We start from the raw sequence: 23,630 nt of genomic DNA, 5'->3' as shown, positions 1-23,630 counted from the left end.
ACGGTGTACCTATTCTAAACCGGGGTACACACCGGGACCATAATGACAAAGAGAAAACAGGATTTTATAAAGTTTTGCAAATTTATGAAAAAGAAAAAACTAAAATATCACATTGACATAAGTATTCAGACCCTTTGCTATGACACTTGAAATTTAGCTCAGGTGCCTCCCATTTCTCTTGATCATCTTTGAGATGTTTCTACACATTGATTGGAGTCCACCTGTGGTAAATTCAATTGATTGGACATGATTTGGAAAGGCACACACCGGTCTATATAAGGTCTCACAGCTGACAATGCATATCAGAGCAAAAACCAAGCCATGAGGTCGAAGGAACTGCCTGCAGAGCTCAGTGACAGGATTGTGTCGAGGCACAGATCTGCGGAAGCCTACAAAAAAAATTCTGCTGCATTGAAGGTTCCCAAGATCACAGTGGCCTCCATAATTCTTAAATGGAAAAAGTTTGGAACAACCAGGACTCTTCCTAGAGCTGGCCGCCCAGCCAAACTGAGCAATCGGGGGAGAAGGGCCATGGTAAGAGAGGTGACCAATAACCCGATGGTTACTCTGGCTGAGCTCCAGAGTTCCTGTGTGGAGATGGGAGAAACTTCTAGAAGGACAACCATCACTGCAACACTCCACCGATCTGGGCTTCATGGCAGAGTGGCCATACGGAAGCCTCTCCTCAGTGAAAGACACATGAAAGCCCACTTGGAGTTTGCAAAAAAAGCACATAAAGGACTCTCAGACTGTGAGAAACAAGATTCTGTGGTCTGATGAAACCAAGATTGAACTGTTTGGCTTCCGTCTGGCCACTCTGCCATAAAGCCCAGATCGGTGGAGTGTTGCAGTGATCGGCTGTCCATGCCTGAAGTCAAAATTTTAATTCTAACATTATTTGCTAACTGGTAACTGGTATCTCCACCCAGGTCATACTATCCTCTTCAATGAATAAATACCACACCATGCTGCATGCATGTTTGATGTCGTTTTTGTTAACTACCTTGTAACATACCTGCCTGCTGTACTGCTTCAGCACTAGTTTACCTTTCACGAAGCCCAGGTCTGCTTGGACCAGGGTGCGGATTATACGTTTGTTTTATTATTGACAAATGGTACGAATATTATTATTTTTCTTAATATTACTAGTACTAGTGAGGTACCCGTGCTACGCATGGGTGGGAGGCCAGAAGCAAACAGACAATGCAGAAACGGCGAATGCCAAAGCATGAAACCAATAAATTCCACATTACTGTAGCACCTTCATTCGCACGTCAGACATGGACAGCAAGATCGTGAAGGATTTCCATGAAAAACGTACCTGTTCGCAAACAAACAGGTACGTTTGTTCCATACCCAGTCAATGGCGAATCTGCATATGGCGATCCGCGAATTTCAGGTTTCAAAAGTAGAAACCATCACGGCATTTTGTCATTCACTTGAACTCGATATCTCTTTTTTCATTCCAAACACCATAACTCCAATCACAAATTAAAAAACATTAATATAAAAAATAAACTTTTAACAACATTCGTGACATAAACAAATATTTAAATCTTGACGTGAAGTTCCGTACGGTTGGGTGAATACAATTACGAATTCAAAATCGTAATTGTATTCACTCAATTCCAATCATTAATTGATACTTTAACAAAATGATTAACACGATTAACGTTTAACGATTTAACATTACGATTGAATGACGGTTGTATTGGGATATGATCAAACTAGTCGAGGTGCCAAACAGGCATTTCAAGGCAAAGCGTGCTTGAGCGTCATTATGAAGTTTTTTGGTCGATTCATCATCTCTGACCTATCCTGAAGCATAATCAGCCAGGTGCAGACTGGCACCCTTGAGGAATTTTTTTTAGAGGCGAAAAACAAAATGGCCGCCACGACTTTCCGATAAATTCTGTTTTTGCCAATATCTTCACTTCTAATGCAATTATAAACACAATTTTGGTGTCTACCTCTATGTTTTCATTGTCAAGGAATCCGATAATGATAAGATTAAAGGTGTATATATTAATCCTGTATCATATTTTCAAGATGGCCACCATTTCCCTAATAAAAAGGCTATTTTGCAGTTCCATTGATAACTTCTAGTTAGAAATTGAATTTGATGAACCTTCAAATATTAATACAATAACAGTCACAACCAAATATGTATTTATGACAGCTGAAGTAACTTATTTGCAATTATTAATGCATTGGTTATTATATTGGATTGTGCTTTTTACACAAATATATTTGGATACATGTGGACAGTTGACAATGACCATGGATTTTGTCTTGTAAAACTTGCGTTGTAAATAAACATAACAATTCAAACAAAAAGTGGACAAAACAAGTATATGATTTGAAATTTACTTTTATTTTCAGACTGACAAATAATAACTTTGTTTGGAGCAACATGCATCCTTATTAATGTTTTACACAATGTTCAATCTTCATCATCTTCGTCCTGATAAGCAGCTACTGCCCTTGTCTGTTCGTTACAGCAGTATGATTCACCACCGCAACTGCAAAATATCGAACATGACATCTGTGCTACCACACAACCACACTTCCCTGTAGAACAGGGCCGACTGGTGGAGCATCCACACTTAATCAGCTGCAGAATGGTGACCGGTGCAGCAGACACATCAGGTGGGAGTGTGGTTGGACACAAAGTTGCACCGTCCTCACCTTCTTGCCATCCGTACTGAATGGGGTCCAAGTTTGGAGGGTCTGGCTGAGTGGCTGATTTCCATATCAATACTTGATAATGAGCATGTTGTACATGCTGAACAAAGGCATCATGTGATGGGGGTGTTCGGGAATAGTTATTTGACTCAGGAAGCTACGATATGACCAAACAGCTTTTACCAAACCAAAGCTTTATTAACTTAATAATTCACTTGTTTCAAATACTGATAACTACCATTAACTCAATGTACCAGATAACTCTATCCGCATGGTCCTTCTTGCTCGGCCAATGTCCTGCGCAGCTCCGTACTCGTTCCTTCCGTCAGAGACTCTCCCGGCAAGTGCTGCTGACTCAAAGTATGTTTCCTGTCTTTATGGGCCTTGTCGCGCTAATCCCTTCTCCGCAAATGCCCCGAGGTCATCCACGCTCGCCTCATCGGAGCCGGTTCGCTCCCCCCCTGCTGGGAGTCCATTTGGCTCACAATAGGAGGGTGCTCTAGCCCGGGGCTGTGACCAGGTGAACGAGAGATTACGTTCGTGCAAATTCCTGACATTCATTTACGAATGGCTCTCTGCTTCGCCCTCCAATTCCAACGATCAATGAGTTACATTTCAACAATTCCCTCATCTTTTTGTTTTTGTTTATATTAACCATTAATCTAAACATCAATATAAGTAAACAATCAATCACTCCAAGTAAACATCAATACAAGTATAAGTAAACAATCAATCACTACAAGTAAACATCAATACAAGTATAAGTAAACAATCAATCACTACAAGTAAACATCAATACAAGTATAAGTAAACAATCAATCACTACAAGTAAATATCAATACAAGTACTCAAACCACAACTTTGGTAATTAAATTCCCTTAGGCATACACCGTCATCCTGCAAGAATCACAAAACATTTCGTTGGTCATTGACTCCTTCCATATTGTTCAATCTATTGCATTTGCATCACAAATATCTTTTCAAAACAACACTTCACCATCACCAAGATACAACAATTTCACTTCATTTTCAAGTTTTGTAAAGCATCTGCACCATCTGGCAAAAACGTTTGCCTCCACACAAATGTTGACTTTGTTTGAAAGGAAGGGCTGATCACTTGTGTTTGAATCCAGGTATGAAACATTTTCTGTCTTCATAACACCTGCACTACTTCGTGTAGGATTTCGCTGTTGTGGTAACAGTGCGGAGTCATAGACTGACCCTGCTCTCCATGTAGCATTCTTGCCACTTTTGCTGTAAACCATAGTAATTCCTGAACAAGGCCTTCGCCCAGTTGTAGTCGACTTGCCTCCTCCCTCATTGTGAGTGGGCAGCAAGTATTGGTGTGACGTTGATTGGCCAGCAAGATGTGGAACAGGGATGCCGGATGCATCCACAATGATGTTGGGACCATGGTGTTCAGGTCATCCATGGTCCATACCAAGAGTGGCCCGCAGAATCGTGCACAGCTGTTGTGAAAAGGCACAGCCATTGGTTTGCAGCTCCATGCTGGCTCCCCGGAAGTTGGTGAAGTAATAACATATGTCCCCGCATTTCGCAGAGGTTGCAGGTAAAATGTCGTTGTCCTGCAACTTCTGATGTGATGAATGTTCGAAGCCTTCAAACAAGAGTAAGTGATCGCCTTTCCTTCATATGTTGCAGTGTGATCCAGGCACATGGTCACATAAATTTCCTTGGTGAAGGTAAGCATCCATCTCCAAGTTATATAGGAGAATGTCTTCATCATTCTTTGAGAAAGAGGGTGTATGCCACGATTAACTTCCTTTTTTTTAGCCACAAATTTTCTTTCTCGAACTTCTTCCCAATTCCGTTAGCACCCCCTTCAAATGTGATCTCGTCTTATCCTTATGCTCAGTCACATCTGAATCTGCTTTCCACACACACTGAATCAGATAGGGTACATCCTACCATGAAATCAGCATAATCATGTATGTCTTCCGACAGTTTCACATTCAACAATTTGTTGTTTTTCCTTAAAACATTTAAAAGTTATATTCATTTATATGCGTCACACAAATAATATTCAATCAGGTATGTATTTCACTACTAAACTAAGAATAGCATCCACAAATGCTTTCAGGTTAATATATACTGAAACGCAAAATAAACTTACCACCTTTGAAACCTTTAAATATCAACAATAACACTGCGTGTAGTAAATGTGTGAACTTATTTGTGGACAATAGTGTCCTCACTGTTAGACAAAATGGTCACGGATGGTCACTTGAACCTTCAATGGTCACTTCATAGCACAGCTGTTGAACAGCCATTTTGACTGTCAGTGATTAGCCAAGGGGTACGGGATGATTTTAATGAGCTGCACGTGATGTCTTGATATTGGCTTTAAAAAGGCCAGTGCAAAATGGGCATTTCAATCAACATGCCACGATTGTCAAGGGATCAACGGCAGCGTGCCCTGGGCATGCTGCAGGCGGACAGAGCTACCGTGAGGTGGCACGTCGCCTTGGCTGTTCACACCAGACGATATCGGCCCTGGTGGACAGAGACACCCTCCACAACTCTGCAGATGACAGACCTCGATCAGGGAGGCCAAGAGTCACAACTGCAAGGCAGGACAGGCAGATGGTCCGAAGTCACCTGCGGGATCGATTCCGTCCAGCATCCCGCACTGCGGCAGAAACTCCGGGGCGTGCAAACCCACGGATCTCCAATGATACTGCACGAAGACGACTGCATGACTATTGCAGTCATGCAAGAAACTTACCACTTGTTTGAAATGTAATAAAATTTTTCTTCTTTTTTGTAAAAACATTTTTGTAAAATGTAAAAACTTCTTTTTTGCTTATGCCGTCCCGCATAATCATATATCTGTATGTCGGCCACCAATGTTGCGTTTTGTTCTCTTATTACCCCGAAACAATGCATGCAACACAGAGTCCCCACTACTAGAGAACTCATTCCTAGGATGAATATCACCATTTTCAAGGAGTATCCGAAGTAGAAGTCTGTTTTCCCCTGATTTGTCGGCTTGTCTTGATAAGGTCTTTCCCTTTGTCCCACCTGTAGCCATCTGTAAAACATGTGAGCTACCCCTTGTATATGTTCATACCTATAACATAATTATATGTCCATGACATTCAACATTATATACCAAACTTCCTAACCTTTGTAAGCTTCCTAACAGGTAAATAAAGAAAAATCCCTTAATATGTAACATAAATCAGATTATTTGTCTTACCCTGATCCCCCTATCTCCCGTGGTCGAACTAAATCCCCTAATCATGAGTGTAGTTGTGATACATTATCCCTCATGTTGCGCTAATATCAGTAGATAATGGTATGTCATGTAGGCAAATAAATGTCACTATCCCAAGTAGGAATATCACATGTTGAAAATGTAATGTTTATCAATGCAAGGGGTGTTAAAATGTAATTCAAATGACTGTAAATCACGACTATCATTTATCTGCCACTGAATGTTCTGCTGGGCTGCTAAGTGCAGCCTCATTTTCTGTGGGACCGTCCTCCCTTGCCCCCTGTGCTCATTTGCAATGAGAGGCATGAATCCACCTTTCTACTTTGGGTCCATTTTTTTGTTTGTTTCATTCTTATCAATCTCCTATGGTTTATCAGTTCATTCCAAGATACCGCAACCAAAAGTTTTAACCAAAGCTCTACCAAACTATTTCCAATGTGAACTAAAAATGCCAGTGAAACAATGATTCGAAGAATTAACTTCAAGGGGTCAATAAATTTATTCTATAACCAGATCTGATTTTTCCCATCCAATAGTTTGCCTTGCCGAGTGTCATATTATAGCACTATAATAAAACTTCGAAAAATGTCTCTCATCTCAATAAATTCCCTTTTTTTTTTTCTTTTTTCTTTTTTCTTATCAAATACTCACCTGTAAATTACATATTCAATTACAGTTTCTCCCAATTTGTTCGGTCTAAATGGCCGCAAAAGTGGCTGCCAGCATGCAGTACCGTTTTTTATCTACCAAGTAAGTGCTTGTCCACACAAGACCTCTACCAAAATGTTGTTTGTAAAAACAAATCTGGGATTTCTGATTACATGGATGCACTCTCAGGACATTTTCAGGCTGCTGTTAACAATCCACTATGATAAATTAATTCCTTTACCCACAATCAAATAATTAGTACAAATTGAGGATATTATCCCTATCACATTCATTTATAGATTCATTATGTTGGATCTAATTTTTCAATAATTTCCCACTGCTGTAAGGAAGAACAATAGCTCTCATAAGTCTTAGTAATATCGTACTTAATTTACCCAGCATCGAATAATTTATTTACTATCCTTTCTCATCTGTTAACCAGTGACTTTGTTTGAACTCCAGAACTCAAAACTCACAATAGTTCAAACCAGCAAAATTTCCTTTACTATTTTCCCATATCATCTATGCCTTATACACATCCATACATACAGCCCAATTTATATTCTGATAAAATTTAAGGTTATATATATATATAATCCGTGAGCAGAGTACTCTGGGAAGTCAGTGTAAGACCTCTCCAAAATTTGGCTAATTTTGTACTCCCACATTTTTATGAAGCTCATATCCATAAATAGCTTTGATTCTCATATAAATTCTATCACAATGGAATGTCAAGATTACTCCCAATTTTTACTATCAATGAATTTACTATCAATGAATGGCTGCTCATAACTCAGCAAATCAAATTTTTTTTATATTCCATCTCCCTTGACAAAAAGGATAATGTTCATAATCAAATTATATTTCTATTTTATTTTATGAATTCTCTCGATATGCGATCCCATCCACATGGAACTATCTATTTTCAGACAAGGCACACTGTCGGTGTCAACAATCTTGTAAGATTGATACACAAAAACACACACACACATGCATTATGCATATTTGTTTACGTTGGAACCATTATTTACAGATCAAGATGGGTGTCAATTTTATTTCAATTTCATAAAATTTGTCCATCAAATTTAAAATGCTAAAACACAAATAGACTAAAAGTCTATTCTTAGAAAACCCCTATGACGTCACATTGAAATTACCCTTTCAGTTTCCACAATAATTTATCCAAATTTGACTACACACCCATTTGCATGTCAGTCGACCACTGACCTATCAATCGTGCGGAACAATAGTCCGAAATTCCCACCTGATCATCATGTGACTCTTGTCACTTGGTTTGCCAAAAAATTGCAAAGCAATTGTTCCAAACTTTGTAAATTTAAAATTTTGTGCCCAACATAAAAGATCCAATTTCGGCATTTGATCAATTAATTATCAATTTGCTTACAAGCAAAAGAAAAATGAATAATTCTTGCTCCGAAAACTTTTCAGACACAAGAATCATCGACAGTTATTCATGTTTGTCCAGTAATGTAATTTGTTGAGGCCAATCGTCATTTGGGATTTGTCGCAATGAAGGCCTAATCGTTGTCTGAGGTATCGGTCAGCACTGGTACCCTTGATCTTGGTTTACCCTATGAACTTGTCTTCCTGTTGGTATACGGACATCCTCTTTTCCAATGTCCCATCCGTCCACACTTGAAACACCGGTTTCTGTCGTTGCCTGGTCTGTGCACCTGTGCACTTGTATTGCTGGGCTGCATCTCTACATCCCTGAGTTGCCACCGCAATCTCTCGTTATCTTCTGAAACACGAAAAAATTCTCTACCGTCCTTTTTGGGGAGACAACTGGAAATCAGATGGGACAACTGTCACTTTCATTCCTAATTTCGAGGGCAGTTGTGCATTTGTCTCCTCCACTGTATCCTGTATCCTTTTTATTTTAAGTTCTAGATCCGTTATCCGTTCTTGCTGTTCCCGTTGTCTGGATTCACCATCCCAAAGATGGAATGCAAGCCAGTCTACCGTTAGATTCTGTCTCTTCCTGGCTTTCAATCTTTGTCCCAATCTTTCCAATCGACTTCGCTCAAATGTACCATCTCTTGGAAACTCCTCAGCATTTCCCTTTGTCCACAAATACCAATTCTCGACCTGCCTTATAGCTTCGGCACCATAACGGTCGTACATATGATATGTACAAGTACCTTTTTGTGGAATCTCTGGTTGTCCTTGTGTATTCTTGCAGGCTCCATTTCCCATTCCGCCTTTTATCAAAGTAGCGTTGGATGTGTTGTAGCTTGTTCCTCTAAAGCTTCACTCGTACCTCCAGGAAGGATCTCTCCACCTGTTCAAATGGTGATTTCCAGAGAATCTCTCTCACCTGTGGCTTTTGCACAATCCAATCTCACAGATCAGTATTTGCAGATGAGCCAGAGGGTCAGTATGAAATGGGTGAATCCTCAGGTGTCCGCTCTGTTGAAGGGGAAATCACACAATGGTAACCGCACATATATATCTATATATAAACTCACCACCTTGCTCAATTTTCCAAGGTTGTCTTCACATTGATAATATCTCACAAAGATATTAAAGCTTCTTTCTTGAGACCGCATTTTCATCAATCAAACAATCAATATATTCAATTCAATTTATTCAGTTCAATTTATTCAGTTAAATTTATTCTATTAAATTTATTCAGTTCAATTTATTCAGTTAAATTTATTCAATTAAATTTATTCAGTTCAATTCAATTATTCAATTTCAATTAATTTATCAATATTCATCAATAAATCAAATTAATCATTTTGGATGACTCCTTGCATAAGCCCTTTCCCCAATGATGTCAGGACAGGTCCATCTATTGACTGAGATTGAAGATCATCGGTCGTCACCTCTGGTTCATACCTCATGTCAATTGACGAATCACTGTTCTGTCCTAGGGTCATATCTGACATATTTTCCCATTTTGCCTGGTCTCCACAAATTTTCTTTGCAACCACTAAAGGCAACTCATCCTTCATTCGTGAGACAGCCAAAATGGATGGCAGATATTAAAGTTCTTTGGGAAAAATATCTCATCATTTTTTTTTTCTTTTAATAGTACCCAAAATCTCTTGGCAATCTAAATTTCATAAAACTCCTGAAATGGGACTGTCAAATTCCTTCAATCATGCTAAATTTTGAAACTCCATCACTTGTAATACCCAATTTATCCCATAGGGCTTGAAAGTTCTTTTCCAAGTTCGTGCAATCATTCTGCATTGGAACCCTATGATATCATTCATAATAATCATCATGATTTTATAATCATGGTCATATCATAATCATCTATTTGAAAAACAAACATTTCCTTTATCACCACAACTATGTGGTATAATCAACAATAAAATAAACTGTACATAGCAAAAGGCTACCTCCTGACCACTTAGTATTCCTATTGACAATAAGTCATAACAATATCGAATAATCATTAAACAATTAAAAGAAAAATCGCCTCTACTGCTCCAGCCGCAGCATTCGTCATTTTGTCTGCTCATTCGCGTGACCAAAACGAAATAAAGGGAGCTCAACCATTACACGGCGCTTTTAATGGCGCATGCCATAGGAACTCAATGCAATTTCGACTCGGCCAGAAAAACGAGCGAATTTTGCAGGGTGTTAACTGGAATTAGTCGTGAAAATATATGCAAAATACACAAAAATATACATCCACAAAAATAAACAACAAACCCAAACAAACCCAAGGTCGACCATATTACACAATATTACACCATTTCAGGTGACATGAGAAAATCGTCATGATTGCTGAAATGTTCCAGGGTTTATGCACACCTTAAAGAGGTATGCTTTGTGGTGTTGCCCTCTCCCACGTTTAATTAAATTAACCATAAACATTTCTTCCGTTCAACAGAACAAACATTTCCTATATCATGACATGCATGTCTTCAAAAAATACCATTTCAGCATCGTATTGATTGCTGAAATGTTCCAGGGTTTATACACACCTTAAAGAGGTATGCTTTGTGGTGTTGTCCTCTCCCACGTTTAATTAAATTAACCATAAACATTTCTTCCGTTCAACAGAACAAACATTTCCTATATCATGACATGCATGTCTTCAAAAAATTGTATGACCACGAGAACAATGAACAGAAAGAGTGAAAGGTAAAAGTAAAACTAATTAAAACTGCGGGCAGTGATGATCCGGGGACCATACCGCTCCATCCTGATTGGACGGGTGCGTGCCAGAGTCGTTAACAATGACAGACAGTCCAGATCTGATTGTTCAAAATTTCAACTCAATCGATCGAAAAATGAACGCAGGGATGCATTTTAAAGGTTTTCAAGAAATCCACCATGGCCGCCATGTCACGTGACTTATGATGTCATAATTAATATATGCATCCAATCAAGTGACTTACTATAATTGGTCAAGGTATCGAGCTCATCTGACCAACGGTTTGGCCTGCAGGTCGACACCAAGTTCATGGTCAGAAGAGAAAGAAATGTAATTAATTAAATAAGTACTTCATTAATTTCTAATAATTAAATAACTCGTGAATTCTCATCCGATTCACTTAACATTTGAGTGTTCCCAAAACGTTGAAGCAAAACGTTGCAACAACGAAAGTGAAACGTTGTAGCGATGTTGTGGAAACGTTTTACAACAACATTATTTCAATGTTGCAGGAAAGTAATGTGAAAAACGTTGAAACAACGTTGTGGAAACGTCAGCAAAACCCAACATTTGAATGTTCCCAAAACGTTGGAGCAAAACGTTGCAACAACGAAAGTGAAACTTGTAGCGACGTTGTGGAAACGTTAGCAAAACCCAACATTTGAATGTTCCCAAAACGTTGGAGCAAAACGTTGCAACAACGAAAGTGAAACGTTGTAGCGACATTGTGGAAACGTTAGCAAAACCCAACATTTGAATGTTCCCAAAACGTTGGAGCAAAACGTTGCAACAACGAAAGTGAAATGTTGTAGCGACGTTGTGGAAACGTTAGCAAAACCCAACATTTGAATGTTCCCAAAACGTTGGAGCAAAACGTTGCAACAACGAAAGTGAAACGTTGTAGCGACATTGTGGAAACGTTAGCAAAACCCAACAAACAAGAACAGTACACATTTCCTGTAATTATCTCTCATACTCAACAAACAAGAACAGTACACATTTCCTGTAATTATCTCTCATAATCACCAAACAAGAACAGTACACATTTCCTGTAATTATCTCTCATAATCAACCAACAAGAACAGTACACATTTCCTGTAATTATCTCTCATACTCAACAAACAAGAACAGTACACATTTCCTGTAATTATCTCTCATAATCACCAAACAAGAACAGTACACATTTCCTGTAATTATCTCTCATAATCAACCAACAAGAACAGTACACATTTCCTGTAATTATCTCTCATACTCAACAAACAAGAACAGTACACATTTCCTGTAATTATCTCTCATACTCAACAAACAAGAACAGTACACATTTCCCGTAATTATCTCTCATAATCACCAAACAAGAACAGTACACATTTCCTGTAATTATCTCTCATAATCAACCAACAAGAACAGTACACATTTCCTGTAATTATCTCTCATACTCAACAAACAAGAACAGTACACATTTCCTGTAATTATCTCTCATACTCAACAAACAAGAACAGTACACATTTCCTGTAATTATCTCATACTCAACAAACAAGAACAGTGCACATTTCCTGTAATTATCACTCATACTCAACAAACAAGAACAGTACACATTTCCTGTAATTATCTCTCATACTCAACAAACAAGAACAGTACACATTTCCTGTAATTATCTCTCATACTCAACAAACAAGAACAGTACACATTTCCTGTAATTATCTCTCATAATCAACCAACAAGAACAGTACACATTTCCTGTAATTATCTCTCTCTGTCTGTCTATCTCTCTCTCTGTCTGTCTATCTGTCTGTCTGTCTGTCTGTCTATCTACTGAGCCAGCAGAGTGGAATTTGGAATTTTTTATTATTATTATTATTATTATTATTAATTTTTTTTCTCTGAGCTCATGAAAGTGGTGACATTGGGTGGTTTGCCACTGCCTTTGCCACTATGATAGTAGCCGCTGCATTTGCCACTGCCTTTGCCACTACGATAGACAGAGAGAAATGTGTAAAGTACGTTTGTACAACTCAAAAGTACGTTTTTAAGTGCAAAACGGGTGTACACGATTGTACACGTGTACGGACCTTACCGAACCTTACCGAACCGGCAAACAAATCGCCGCATGGTGCACTTCATGAGCCGATTCGCCTCCAGAACAGAGTAAGGCTTTTAATACCCATCGTATAACGTACGCATCCTCGCAAACACACGGTCCCACTTGCAGGCAAATCTACAGACGCGTGTTTCTCAGTGACGCATGCATAGCACCTGAGCAAAGGGTCCCATCTATGTTTTCCTTATCAGGGCTTCCGTACACCAATGGTACGTGGGGAAGCCCAAACGCCAAATCCTCCATGTATATACAAAATAACTATTCCCAGGTTCGGAAATCATACTGGACAAAAACAAGACACACTTACCTTTTAAAGATCTTGTTTGTGTCCAATTGATCCCAGCGGTGCCTCCATATTGTTCGGGAATAGTTATTTGACTCAGGAAGCTACGATATGACCAAACAGCTTTTACCAAAGCAAAGCTTTATTAACTTAATAATTCACTTGTTTCAAATACTGATAACTACCATTAACTCAATGTACCAGATAACTCTATCCGCATGGTCCTTCTTGCTCGGCCGATGTCCTGCGCAGCTCCGTACTCGTTCCTTCCGTCAGAGACTCTCCCGGCAAGTGCTGCTGACTCAAAGTATGTTTCCTGTCTTTATGGGCCTTGTCGCGCTAATCCCTTCTCCGCAAATGCCCCGAGGTCATCCACGCTCGCCTCATCGGAGCCGGTTCGCTCCCCCCCTGCTGGGAGTCCATTTGGCTCACAATAGGAGGGTGCTCTAGTCCGGGGCTGTGACCAGGTGAACGAGAGATTACGTTCGTGCAAATTCCTGACATTCATTTACGAATGGCTCTCTGCTTCGCCCTCCAATTCCAACGATCAATGAGTTACATTTCCACAGGGGCAACGACTTTAATTATGGAGCAGATGTAATCTTAGAGTTGGCCATCTTTGACTTCCACAAATGATACCGGTGTGTGGCCATATCACCTTCCACTTTGGAACCATAACAGGCAGCAATAAAAGTAGTTGCTTCAGATATCATCTTTTCCTTGTCTGCTTCCATCTGATCAAGTAAGGTGAGGTGATGACCTCTCATTAGTACCTTCAATGTTGTGGCCTTTCCAATGCCAAATAAATACGACACAGTATCGCATCCGGTCAGAGCATGTACCGCAGGTAGATATTCTGCGATACTTTTGTGTTTCAGTGCTGTCTGCCGTATGTCTATGTTGGCCCTCCCAGCACATGGACTCTCCATGCTGACATTCACAGTCATCTTTTCCTTGAGGTAGAAATGAAGCAGCAGGACAAAGACATCTGTATCGTCGCAGACAACTTTGATGTGCGAGTCCTCACTGATAGCTGACACTATTTGGACTAAATGATGGATGATGATGACATCTGCTTCTTCATGTTGTGTTTTCAGATCCCGTCTCCCGAGAATGGAATTGTTCCATATTTGTACTGGTGTTGGATCTTTTCCGGTGATAACCAGTTTGTTCTGGCTGTTCTGAATGGGGGTCATTAGATACTGACATAACACATCGATCAGTTGTATTTTGTTGTAGGCTACATTGAGGACTACTTTTTGCGCAGGAAGTGTTGTGTGTAAGTTGAGCTGATGTTTTCGCCTTGCATCATGACCTGCACGACTGGATCTTGTCATTTGCTTTGTGCTGCATTTGATGTATCTGTCGAAAATAAGGTATACGTCACAACATTTTAAATGGTACTTAATGGTCCCCTTGTAGTTGATCACTGGTGCCTCTTCTTTGTGAGTTGTGATGATCTTGTTGTTTTGCTTTACTTTTATCGCCATTAGATCTCCACGTAGCTGGCTGCAGATATGCAAGCTCAGCGCCCATCTTGAGACAGCTGATGGCTTCAGAGTGAGTCCTGTGAGTCCACCAGACTTATGGCCATATCTCATAAATGTTGACCCGAAACCTTGGGACCCGAAACTCATACAAAAACATATAAAAAGGCAAAATCGATGACTCTTTCTGAATTTTATCGTTATCGGTGGATGCCATCTTCAAAGTATGATAGATGTGTTATATATACAAATAACACGGGGGGGAGGGGAGGGGAGGGGAACGGGGGGAGGGGAGAAGAGGGGGGGAGGGGGAGAAGAGGGGGAGGGGGGAGGGGGAGAGGGGAGAAGAGGGGGAGGGGGAGGGGGAGAGGGAGAAGAGGGGGGGATGGGAAGGTGAGGGATGGGAAGGGGTGGGAGGGGGGAGGGGTGAGGGAGGGGTAGGGGGAGGGGAGGGGTAGGGGGGAGGGGAGGGGAATGGGGGAGGGGGAGGGGTAGGGGGGAGGGTGAGGGGTAGGGAGGGAAGGGGGGAGGGTGAGGGGGAAGGGGGGAGGGGAGGGGGAAGGGGGTGAGGGGGAGGGGGGAGGGGGGAAGGGGGAAGGGGGAAGGGGGAAGGGGAAGGGGGGAGGAGGAAGGGGGGAGGGGAGGGGAAGGGGGGAGGGGGAGGGGAAGGGGGGAGGGGAGGGGGAAGAGGGGAGGGGGAAGGGGGAGGGGGAAGGGGGAGGGGGAGGGGTAAAGGGGGAAGGGGGAAGGGGGAAGGGGGGAAGGGGGAAGGGGGAAGGGGGAGGGGGAAGGGGGAGGGAGAAGGGGTGAGGGGGAAGGGGGAGGGGTAAGGGGGAGGGGGGAGGGTAAGGGGGGATGGGGAGGGGAAAGGGAGGGGGAGGGGGAGGGGGGAGAGGGAAGGGGTGGGAGGGGGAGAGGTAGGAGGGGAGGGGGAGGTGTAGGAGGGAAGGGGGAGGGGTAGGGGGAGGGGAGGGGGGAGGTTACATTACACCGATTTACATTGAAAACTGCTGAAATATGGACGCAACTTCAACTTAGCACCGTTTAGTAAATACTCGAGATAAATCCATGCGGTAAAAGATTGCTGAGAGTTGCTAAGACCTACGACTTAGACATTCCACCTGGACACAATTCAGGGGGCACTTTCAAAGGGGGGGATGTGCTTATTCTTTCTAAAAAATATTTTACGTGTGGTATAGACACGATATTTGCATGCATCGGTTTCAAAAATCGAGCAAATATGGTAAATATTACTCACGTGAAACCAGGATCCGTCTCGGTGGTAGCCATGAGTGTGTAGATGTCACATGATCAGTCATGAAGAGTGGTTAAGTCCAAAATATGACATACCATGGCATAAAAACGATTTGCCCGCAAAGCATTGCACCGCAACGGCGGTCACAGAGTGCCATGCACAGCGTGATGTAGGTCGTGCGCGCAGCGCCCCTGGCGGAATACCGGTCCCTATCAAAGACATTTAATTCATATCGCACAAATCGACAAAAATCGACACAAAACACGATTGCTTTTTGCTCTGAATTACGTGCAAACGTGTGACGGAAATCACCATCGCCAAGCATCGAATGCAACCAAGATGGCGCCCGGTAACTGCATCTCCACCTATGTGGAGTGAATGGCAATGGTCACATCACGTGATCGCTCTGAGCGAATTAGTCTAGCGGCGGGGATGGAACATCACGTGATCGCTCTGAGCGAATCAGCGAGCTGTTCTGACACCGGCTGAGATTAGCGGGTAGTTCGCTGAAATGCGCTGAGGTAAATATGAATAAACAAGTACAAAAAGTTTTAATTAAAACAAAAGCCGCGTCGATGTTACACAATGCCTAGATGCAGCTGTGCCTATAACGTCGATGTTATAAGCACAGGACATTCCTATTGATTCGATTACTTGATGTTATTTTTGTGCAAAGTGAAAATATATCTCGGCATTTTCCCGTCTGTTATTTCAGGCGGTGTATGACTAGCAATGCCGCGATTGAAAAAAATATATCTCGGCAATTTCCCGTGTGTGGCGACACGTGAACGAAGCTATGCTCCTCTCTCCACATTATTGTGACGACGTATAAATTAAATATTTCATCGTGACGATTGTCATCAAATGGACGAATTTTTAATATATCTCGGCATTTTCCCGTCTGTTATTTCGGGCGGTGTATGACTGAGCATGCCGCGATTTAAACAAAATATATATATCTCGGCATTTTCCCCGTCTCTTATTTCGGGCGGTGTATGACTGAGCATGCCGCGATTTAAAAAAAATATATGTCAATGGACTTGAAGTTACAGGCCTTTGAGAATTCATTTCGTTCTATAAAGGGCAACTTTCATCGGATTTTCTTCCCGTTTTTTTTCAACCGAGTCTAAAACTATGTTGGCGACTGTGAAAAATGAAATGATATATCGAATTTGATTTGAAAGAAAACTGTGTGAGAGGAAGACACCACGGGCCTACAAAACAGGCCTCAAAGCTATGCGAGTTAATAAAATGGTGGATATTTGTTTATATGAAGGCTCTCCCAGAATGGGTGGAGCTATGGTTCCCAGAATGGTTGGAGCTTTGAGGTTTTGTCTTCTCTGCAAGAACAACAACAACAACAACAACAAGAAGAAGAAGAAGAAGAAGACGTGGTAACAACAACAACAGCAGAGTCCACTCTTTGAGCAGCGTCTGCGACGCGGCTAAAAATATGGATCGTCAAATATTTTGAGTTCGGCCATGTTCGTCCCAGTCTCAATGGCCATGTCTATGCCAAATATCAAGCACGTGAGCCTCTCCGTTTCGGAGTCTATTGGTAACATTACACACACACACACACACACACACACACACACACACACACACACACACACACACACACACACACACACATACACACACACACGCACACACACACAAACTGTGTTTTATATATATATATGAGTGTTGCAGCACCTTTCCGAGCGTTTGATCCTGTTAAAAAATTATATAGACCTATTCTCGCCACAGTTATTAATAAAAATATATTGACAATCATATTGTAACATTTTTCTATTAGCTGAGCCGATGAATGTGGGGAATATAGTTTGTCTTTCATATTGTTTTAAACTTTCAAAATGCAGACAAATAACCGCTTACGGACGTCAAAGTGAAATTGTTGTGGAATTTGGTGCTGCGGCGAAAGTGCGCCACGGAACGTGCGGATTGAAGGAGCGCGGCCGAGCGACCTGCAACGACAGAGATGGCGAGCGAGTGGCCGGTCCTCGGTCAGTCCTGGGCCGCGTTGCTGCGCCACCGCTGGGCTGCTCTCGGAGCCGTGGAAAAGCAGGAGATTCGAGCACGAAAGGGCCTGCCCGCTCTTCTTCATTACTGTTACAGGTACGAACGAACGATCAGGATTATTCAACGTAACATGACATCATCACTCGTGGCTTCCATTTGCCTGTTTTGTTTCAGGGTTACCGGTACTTTGGTTTGGTCAACTTGCTGCTGAGGTCAAATTCAAACCATGTGGCTACTAGTCACCACACTTTCAGGTGGTGTGCGCGTGTAAGTTACTGTTATTAGCTGCTATCTCCACACGTGGGTGGGTATCAGGAGATGGAAGTGTGTGTGTGTGTGTGTGTGTGTGTGTGTGTGTGTGTGTGTGTGTGTGTGTGTGTGTGTGTGTGTGTGTGTGTGTGTGTGTGTGTGTGTGTGTGTGTATATATGTATGTTTGTGTGTGTGTAAAGTTGCTGTTATTAGCTGCTATGTCCACACGTGGGTGGGTATCAGGAGATGGAACGGTGTGTGTGTGTGTGTGTGTGTGCGTGTGTGTGTGTGTGTGTGTGTGTGTGTGTGTGTGTGTGTGTGTGTGTGTGTGTTAATTTGCTAATTTCAACAGTGTTTATTATACTATTAATTCGTAACCTATTGGTTGGTGCTATCCTAACCTCCACCTACCTTCGGTTTATGTTTTCACCCACACTTTGTTTGTATGTCTGTCTGTCTGTGGGCAGGATGTCTCCAAAAGTTAAAGATGGATTCAGACCAAAGTTGGAGGACAGGTTGGGTGTGTGACAAGGACGAGTCGATTCGATTTTGGTAACGATCCGAATACAGATCCGGATACCAGAATTATTTATTTTTTAAAGTGTTTCTTCAGAATTGAGAGATGGGTACAAAAACGATATAAAACCACCTTTAGAGGCTATTTTTCCCCGCAAGCGGGGGTTGGCCTTTTTCGGGAACCGTGGTTGTTGTTGTTTTTCGGTCCCCTTTTTGAAGCAATGTTTTACGGCCGGATGCCCTTCCTGACGCCAACCCTTTTTGCCGCCTTTAACGACAAACAGGGCATTACCAGTGAACTGGTACTCAATTAGCCGACCTCGGAAGGATGACAGGCTGAGTCAACCCCCCTGATGTTAATTCAGCGATTGACCGGGATTCGAACCCAGGATCCTAGGATCCTAAGCCGGCACCCTAGCCGCTAGCGCAACACCATATAGCATGATATTTTAAAAAGTTGTGGACGGATTATGACAAAACTTGGTGGACGAGTTGGGTAGGTGACAAGAACAAGCCGATTCGATTTTGGTTTAGGTCTGGATACAGATTCGGCCTATCAGTGGCTTACAAAACATAAACTCTCCAGCCTGGCAGAGGTATGCGCTCTACTGAGTGCCGTTCTAGTTTTTCCTCTGTTATTTGCAACCCTCTGGCTCTGGGAGAGTTCCCCTTTTGTACTATTGTGTTAAAAAAAAAAAACTACAGCAGTCTTTGGCTAAATAATTGGGATCCTGTATTCCGACCCAACTACAGGCTCACAATGATTTGCTCTTTTCAAAATGTACGTGAGACTTAGAGCATCCAAAAGTGAGTGTGAGCACATGAGATATCATGCTTAACGTCCTCTATGAAGGGGATGTTCGATAATGTGACATCCTGTGTATGAAGAATCACCCAGTGATGACAGCTTGATGTTTCATTTCATTCTGTCAGAATGACACAACTCAGACCTGAGTATGCTACCTGAGTTGTCCTTCATGGGCTAAACTCTATCATCTTACAAAGGTGATCGACAAGTCTAGCAAACCTGTTTTTGTTCGACACACTTTTTTTGGGGTTCAACAATTTCAAGATTTTACCTGACCGGTCTCCTTTGTTGTATTTTTATACTTCTGCGTTGGTCCACATGCTCACTAATCAAGCTGGCACACTGATTGCAGCTGAAATGACAATTTATGAAAATACAGTACTACAACTTGCAACAATTAGTAGTTTTATTAATTATTTCCAATTATGCTTCTTCTTCAAAGCTTGGTCGAGGACTTGCTTGCCATTGCAATATCCCATGATGGAGTACCTGCTGAATGCGAAGATGCATCAGGTGCTGATGGACACGTCTCATGCAAACTGGGACCGATCCACTGTGCGCGAACTTCAGATCAGGTAAAGTGACCACCTTGATTGCCTGAAAGAGCATGCGTGCTTGATCTGATCATGGGACAAGTATTTCATGGCACCATTTTTTTCACCGTTATTGCATTTGCGACAATTACTTGACTTGTCTTTCAATACAAGTTCGGTCACCCGATCAGGATCGGGTTATTACGTACTGGACTGTGCGACCGACAACTACCTGCACTTGATGTAGTCCCGTGATGACAGTGGACCCTTTGTATATTAATTTTCATTCTGCATCCAAAATAAAAATACTTAAATGCAATTGATTTGACACCTGGCAAAGAATTCACTTTAAACGTGATGCGGAATGGCCGAAGGTATTGTGACGTTGACCTTCCACCTGTTACAATAATGCGGTACGGCAGATTTTGGGGCAATCAGCCCAGGGGTATGAAATAACAAACAAAAAAGAGCGTGACACACACAGTGGGGAATAACCCACTCATACATATATATATATATATATATATATATATATATATATATATATATATATATATATATATATACAGTGGAACCTTGACTTACGAGTTTAATTCGTTCTGTGACCGAGCTCGTAACTCAATTTGCTCGTTTCTCAAATCAAATTTCCCCATTAAAATGCATTGAAATGCTATTAATCCGTTCCAGCCCGCCAAAAACCACACCAATTTTTTTTTAAATATGCAGTATATATAAAAAATATCTCGCGCTTTATATTTCACCTGTATGCAGCATACAAGTTGGCAGGATGGCCTGGACTGGAGGTACGCACACTTGACTCTAAACTGTCCAGCCTGGGTTTGAATCCCGACCCAGCTATAACCTGTCATGTCGGTGTTTCACAGGCAGGGTGATTCATCAATGTGTGTACCGCTAAACTGGGCGCCCCGTTTGCGTCCCATTAGTTGTTGGATGTTAAGGATCTCACCGTGTCTTCCACAAAGAGAAGGCGAGCTATCGCCGGCACTCTGAACAAGTTGTGGCCTGGCATGCTCTTCTCCTCTGCCGTTATATACGTCCTCCTCGGCATCTTTTTCCAGAAGAGCCCTGTCTCGTCACAGTTGAAGATTTGCTGGGGGATGTATCGTTCGGCTTCTATCAGTTCGGCAAAAGTTATAATAAAATCTTCAGCTGCCTTCACATCTGCCTCACCAAGTCGACAACACGCACACCTCGCTCATGTTTTTCGACGATTGCGTGTTTTATATCCAAGCACATCATCCTCTTCTTCAAAATAACCTTCAAAATAACGCTCCAAAATAACCAACATGCGAAAACAAAAACAAAACAGCAGCGGTATACGGCAGATATGCTTGCACGGCAAGATAACTACGTGACCGGAACCCACCTGGTGGCGGCTGGCGTAAGCTCCAAAATAACCAACATGCGAAAACAAAAACAAAACAGCTGCGGTATACGGCAGATATGCTTGCACGGCAAGATAACCACGTGACCGGAACCCACCTGGTGGCGGGTGGCGTAAACTCAAAATAACCAACATGCGAAAACAAAAATGCAGCGATATACGGCAGAGATACTTGCACGGCAAGATAACCACGTGACCGGAACCCACCTGGTGGCGGGTGGCGAAAGCTCGTAACTCAAATCTCGGCTCGCATCTCAAAGCAATAAACCACCCGAGCGACGGCTCGTATCTCGAAAAACTCGTAAGTTGGTGCACTCGTAAGTCAAGGTTCCACTGTATATATATATATATATATATATATATATATATATATATATATATATATATATATATATATATATATATATATATATATATATATATATATATATATATATCTTCAGCTGCCTTCACATCTGCCTCACCAAGTCGACAACACGCACACCTCGCTCATGTTTTTCGATAGATATATATATATATATATATATACAGTGGAACCTTGACTTACGAGTTTAATTCGTTCTGTGACCGAGCTCGTAACTCAATTTGCTCGTTTCTCAAATTAAATTTCCCCATTAAAATGCATTGAAATGCTATTAATCCGTTCCAGCCCGCCAAAAACCACACCAATTTTTTTTTAAATATACAGTATATATAAAAATATCTCGCGCTTTATATTTCACCTGTATGCAGCATACAAGTTGGCAGGATGGCCTGGACTGGAGGTACGCACACTTGACTCTAAACTGTCCAGCCTGGGTTTGAATCCCGACCCAGCTATAACCTGTCATGGGTGAATCACAGGCAGGGTGATTCATCAATGTGTGTACCGCTAAACTGGGCGCCCCGTTTGCGTCCCATTAGTTGTTGGATGTTAAGGATCTCACCATGTTTTCCACAAAGAGAAGGCGAGCTATCGCCGGCACTCTGAACAAGTAGTGGCCTGGCATGCTCTTCTCCTCTGCCGTTATATACGTCCTCCTCGGCATCTTTTTCCAGAAGAGCCCTGTCTCGTCACAGTTGAAGATTTGCTGGGGGATGTATCGTTCGGCTTCTATCAGTTCGGCAAAAGTTATAATACAATCTTCAGCTGCCTTCACATCCGCCTCACCAAGTCGACAACACTCACACCTCGCTCATGTTTTTCGACGATTGCGTGTTTTATATCCAAGCACATCATCCTCTTCTTCTTCTCAGTACTGCCCTTGGCACTCAATTTCTTAGGACCCATGGTTAAAACTAAGAAATTTTCCAAAATAACCAAAATGCGAAAACAAAGCAGCAGCGATATACGGCAGAGATACTTGCACGGCAAGATAACCACGTGACCGGAACCCACCTGGTGGCGGGTAGCGTAAGCTCCAAAATAACCAACATGCGAAAACAAAGCAGCAGCGATATACGGCAGAGATACTTGCACGGAAAGATAACCACGTGACCGGAACCCACCTGGTGGCAGGTGGCGTAAACTCAAAATAACCAAAATGCGAAAACAAAGCAGCAGCGATGTACGGCAGAGATACTTGCACGGCAAGATAACCACGTGACCGGAACCCACCTGGTGGCGGGTAGCGTAAGCTCCAAAATAACCAACATGCGAAAACAAAGCAGCAGCGATATACGGCAGAGATACTTGCACGGCAAGATAACCACGTGACCGGAACCCACCTGGTGGCGGGGGTGGCGTAAACTCAAAATAACCAAAATGCGAAAACAAAGCAGCAGCGATATACGGCAGAGATACTTGCACGGCAAGATAACCACGTGACCGGAACCCACCTGGTGGCGGGTAGCGTAAGCTCCAAAATAACCAACATGTGAAAACAAAGCAGCAGCGATATACGGCAGAGATACTTGCACGGCAAGATAACCACGTGACTGGAACCCACTTGGTGGCGGGTGGCGTAAACTCAAAATAACCAAAATGCGAAAACAAAGCAGCAGCGATATACGGCAGAGATACTTGCACGGCAAGATAACCACGTGACCGGAACCCACTTGGTGGCGGGTGGCGTAAGCTCGTAACTCAGATCTCGGCTCGCATCTCAAAGCAATAAACCGCCCGAGCGACGGCTCGTATCTCGGAAAACTCGTAAGTTGGTGCACTCGTAAGTCAAGGTTCCACTGTATATATATATATATATATATATATATATATATATATATATATATATATACATATATATTGTTACGGATCTCAGAGTACCGCACTCCCGTTAGCAAGG

General features: G+C 42.1%; 1 protein-coding gene across 6 annotated transcripts in view; it reads left to right on the top strand.

Moving 5' to 3' along the window:
* The window catches only part of SMYD4 (SET and MYND domain containing 4), an 88,548-nt gene that overhangs the window by 3,316 nt on the left and 61,602 nt on the right, over positions 1 to 23,630 (top strand). Inside the window, exons 2-5 of one of the 6 annotated variants that reach the window (XM_078780209.1) lie at positions 14,581 to 14,656; positions 17,695 to 17,950; positions 18,029 to 18,121; positions 19,871 to 20,003. In XM_078780209.1, the coding sequence (XP_078636335.1) occupies positions 18,081 to 18,121; positions 19,871 to 20,003 (174 nt within the window). In that variant the 5' untranslated portion in view covers positions 14,581 to 14,656; positions 17,695 to 17,950; positions 18,029 to 18,080. Of the gene's footprint in view, positions 1 to 14,580; positions 14,657 to 17,176; positions 17,388 to 17,694; positions 17,951 to 18,028; positions 18,122 to 19,870; positions 20,004 to 23,630 lie in introns of those variants that run through there. The other 5 variants (XM_078780208.1, XM_078780206.1, XM_078780207.1 and 2 more) reach the window with 5 other exon arrangements.

This window comes from Myxine glutinosa, chromosome 6 (genome assembly GCF_964187855.1).
Source record: "Myxine glutinosa chromosome 6, kmMyxGlut1.1, whole genome shotgun sequence".
NCBI lineage: Eukaryota > Metazoa > Chordata > Myxini > Myxiniformes > Myxinidae > Myxine > Myxine glutinosa.
This window is presented reverse-complemented; position numbering and strand designations above follow the sequence as displayed.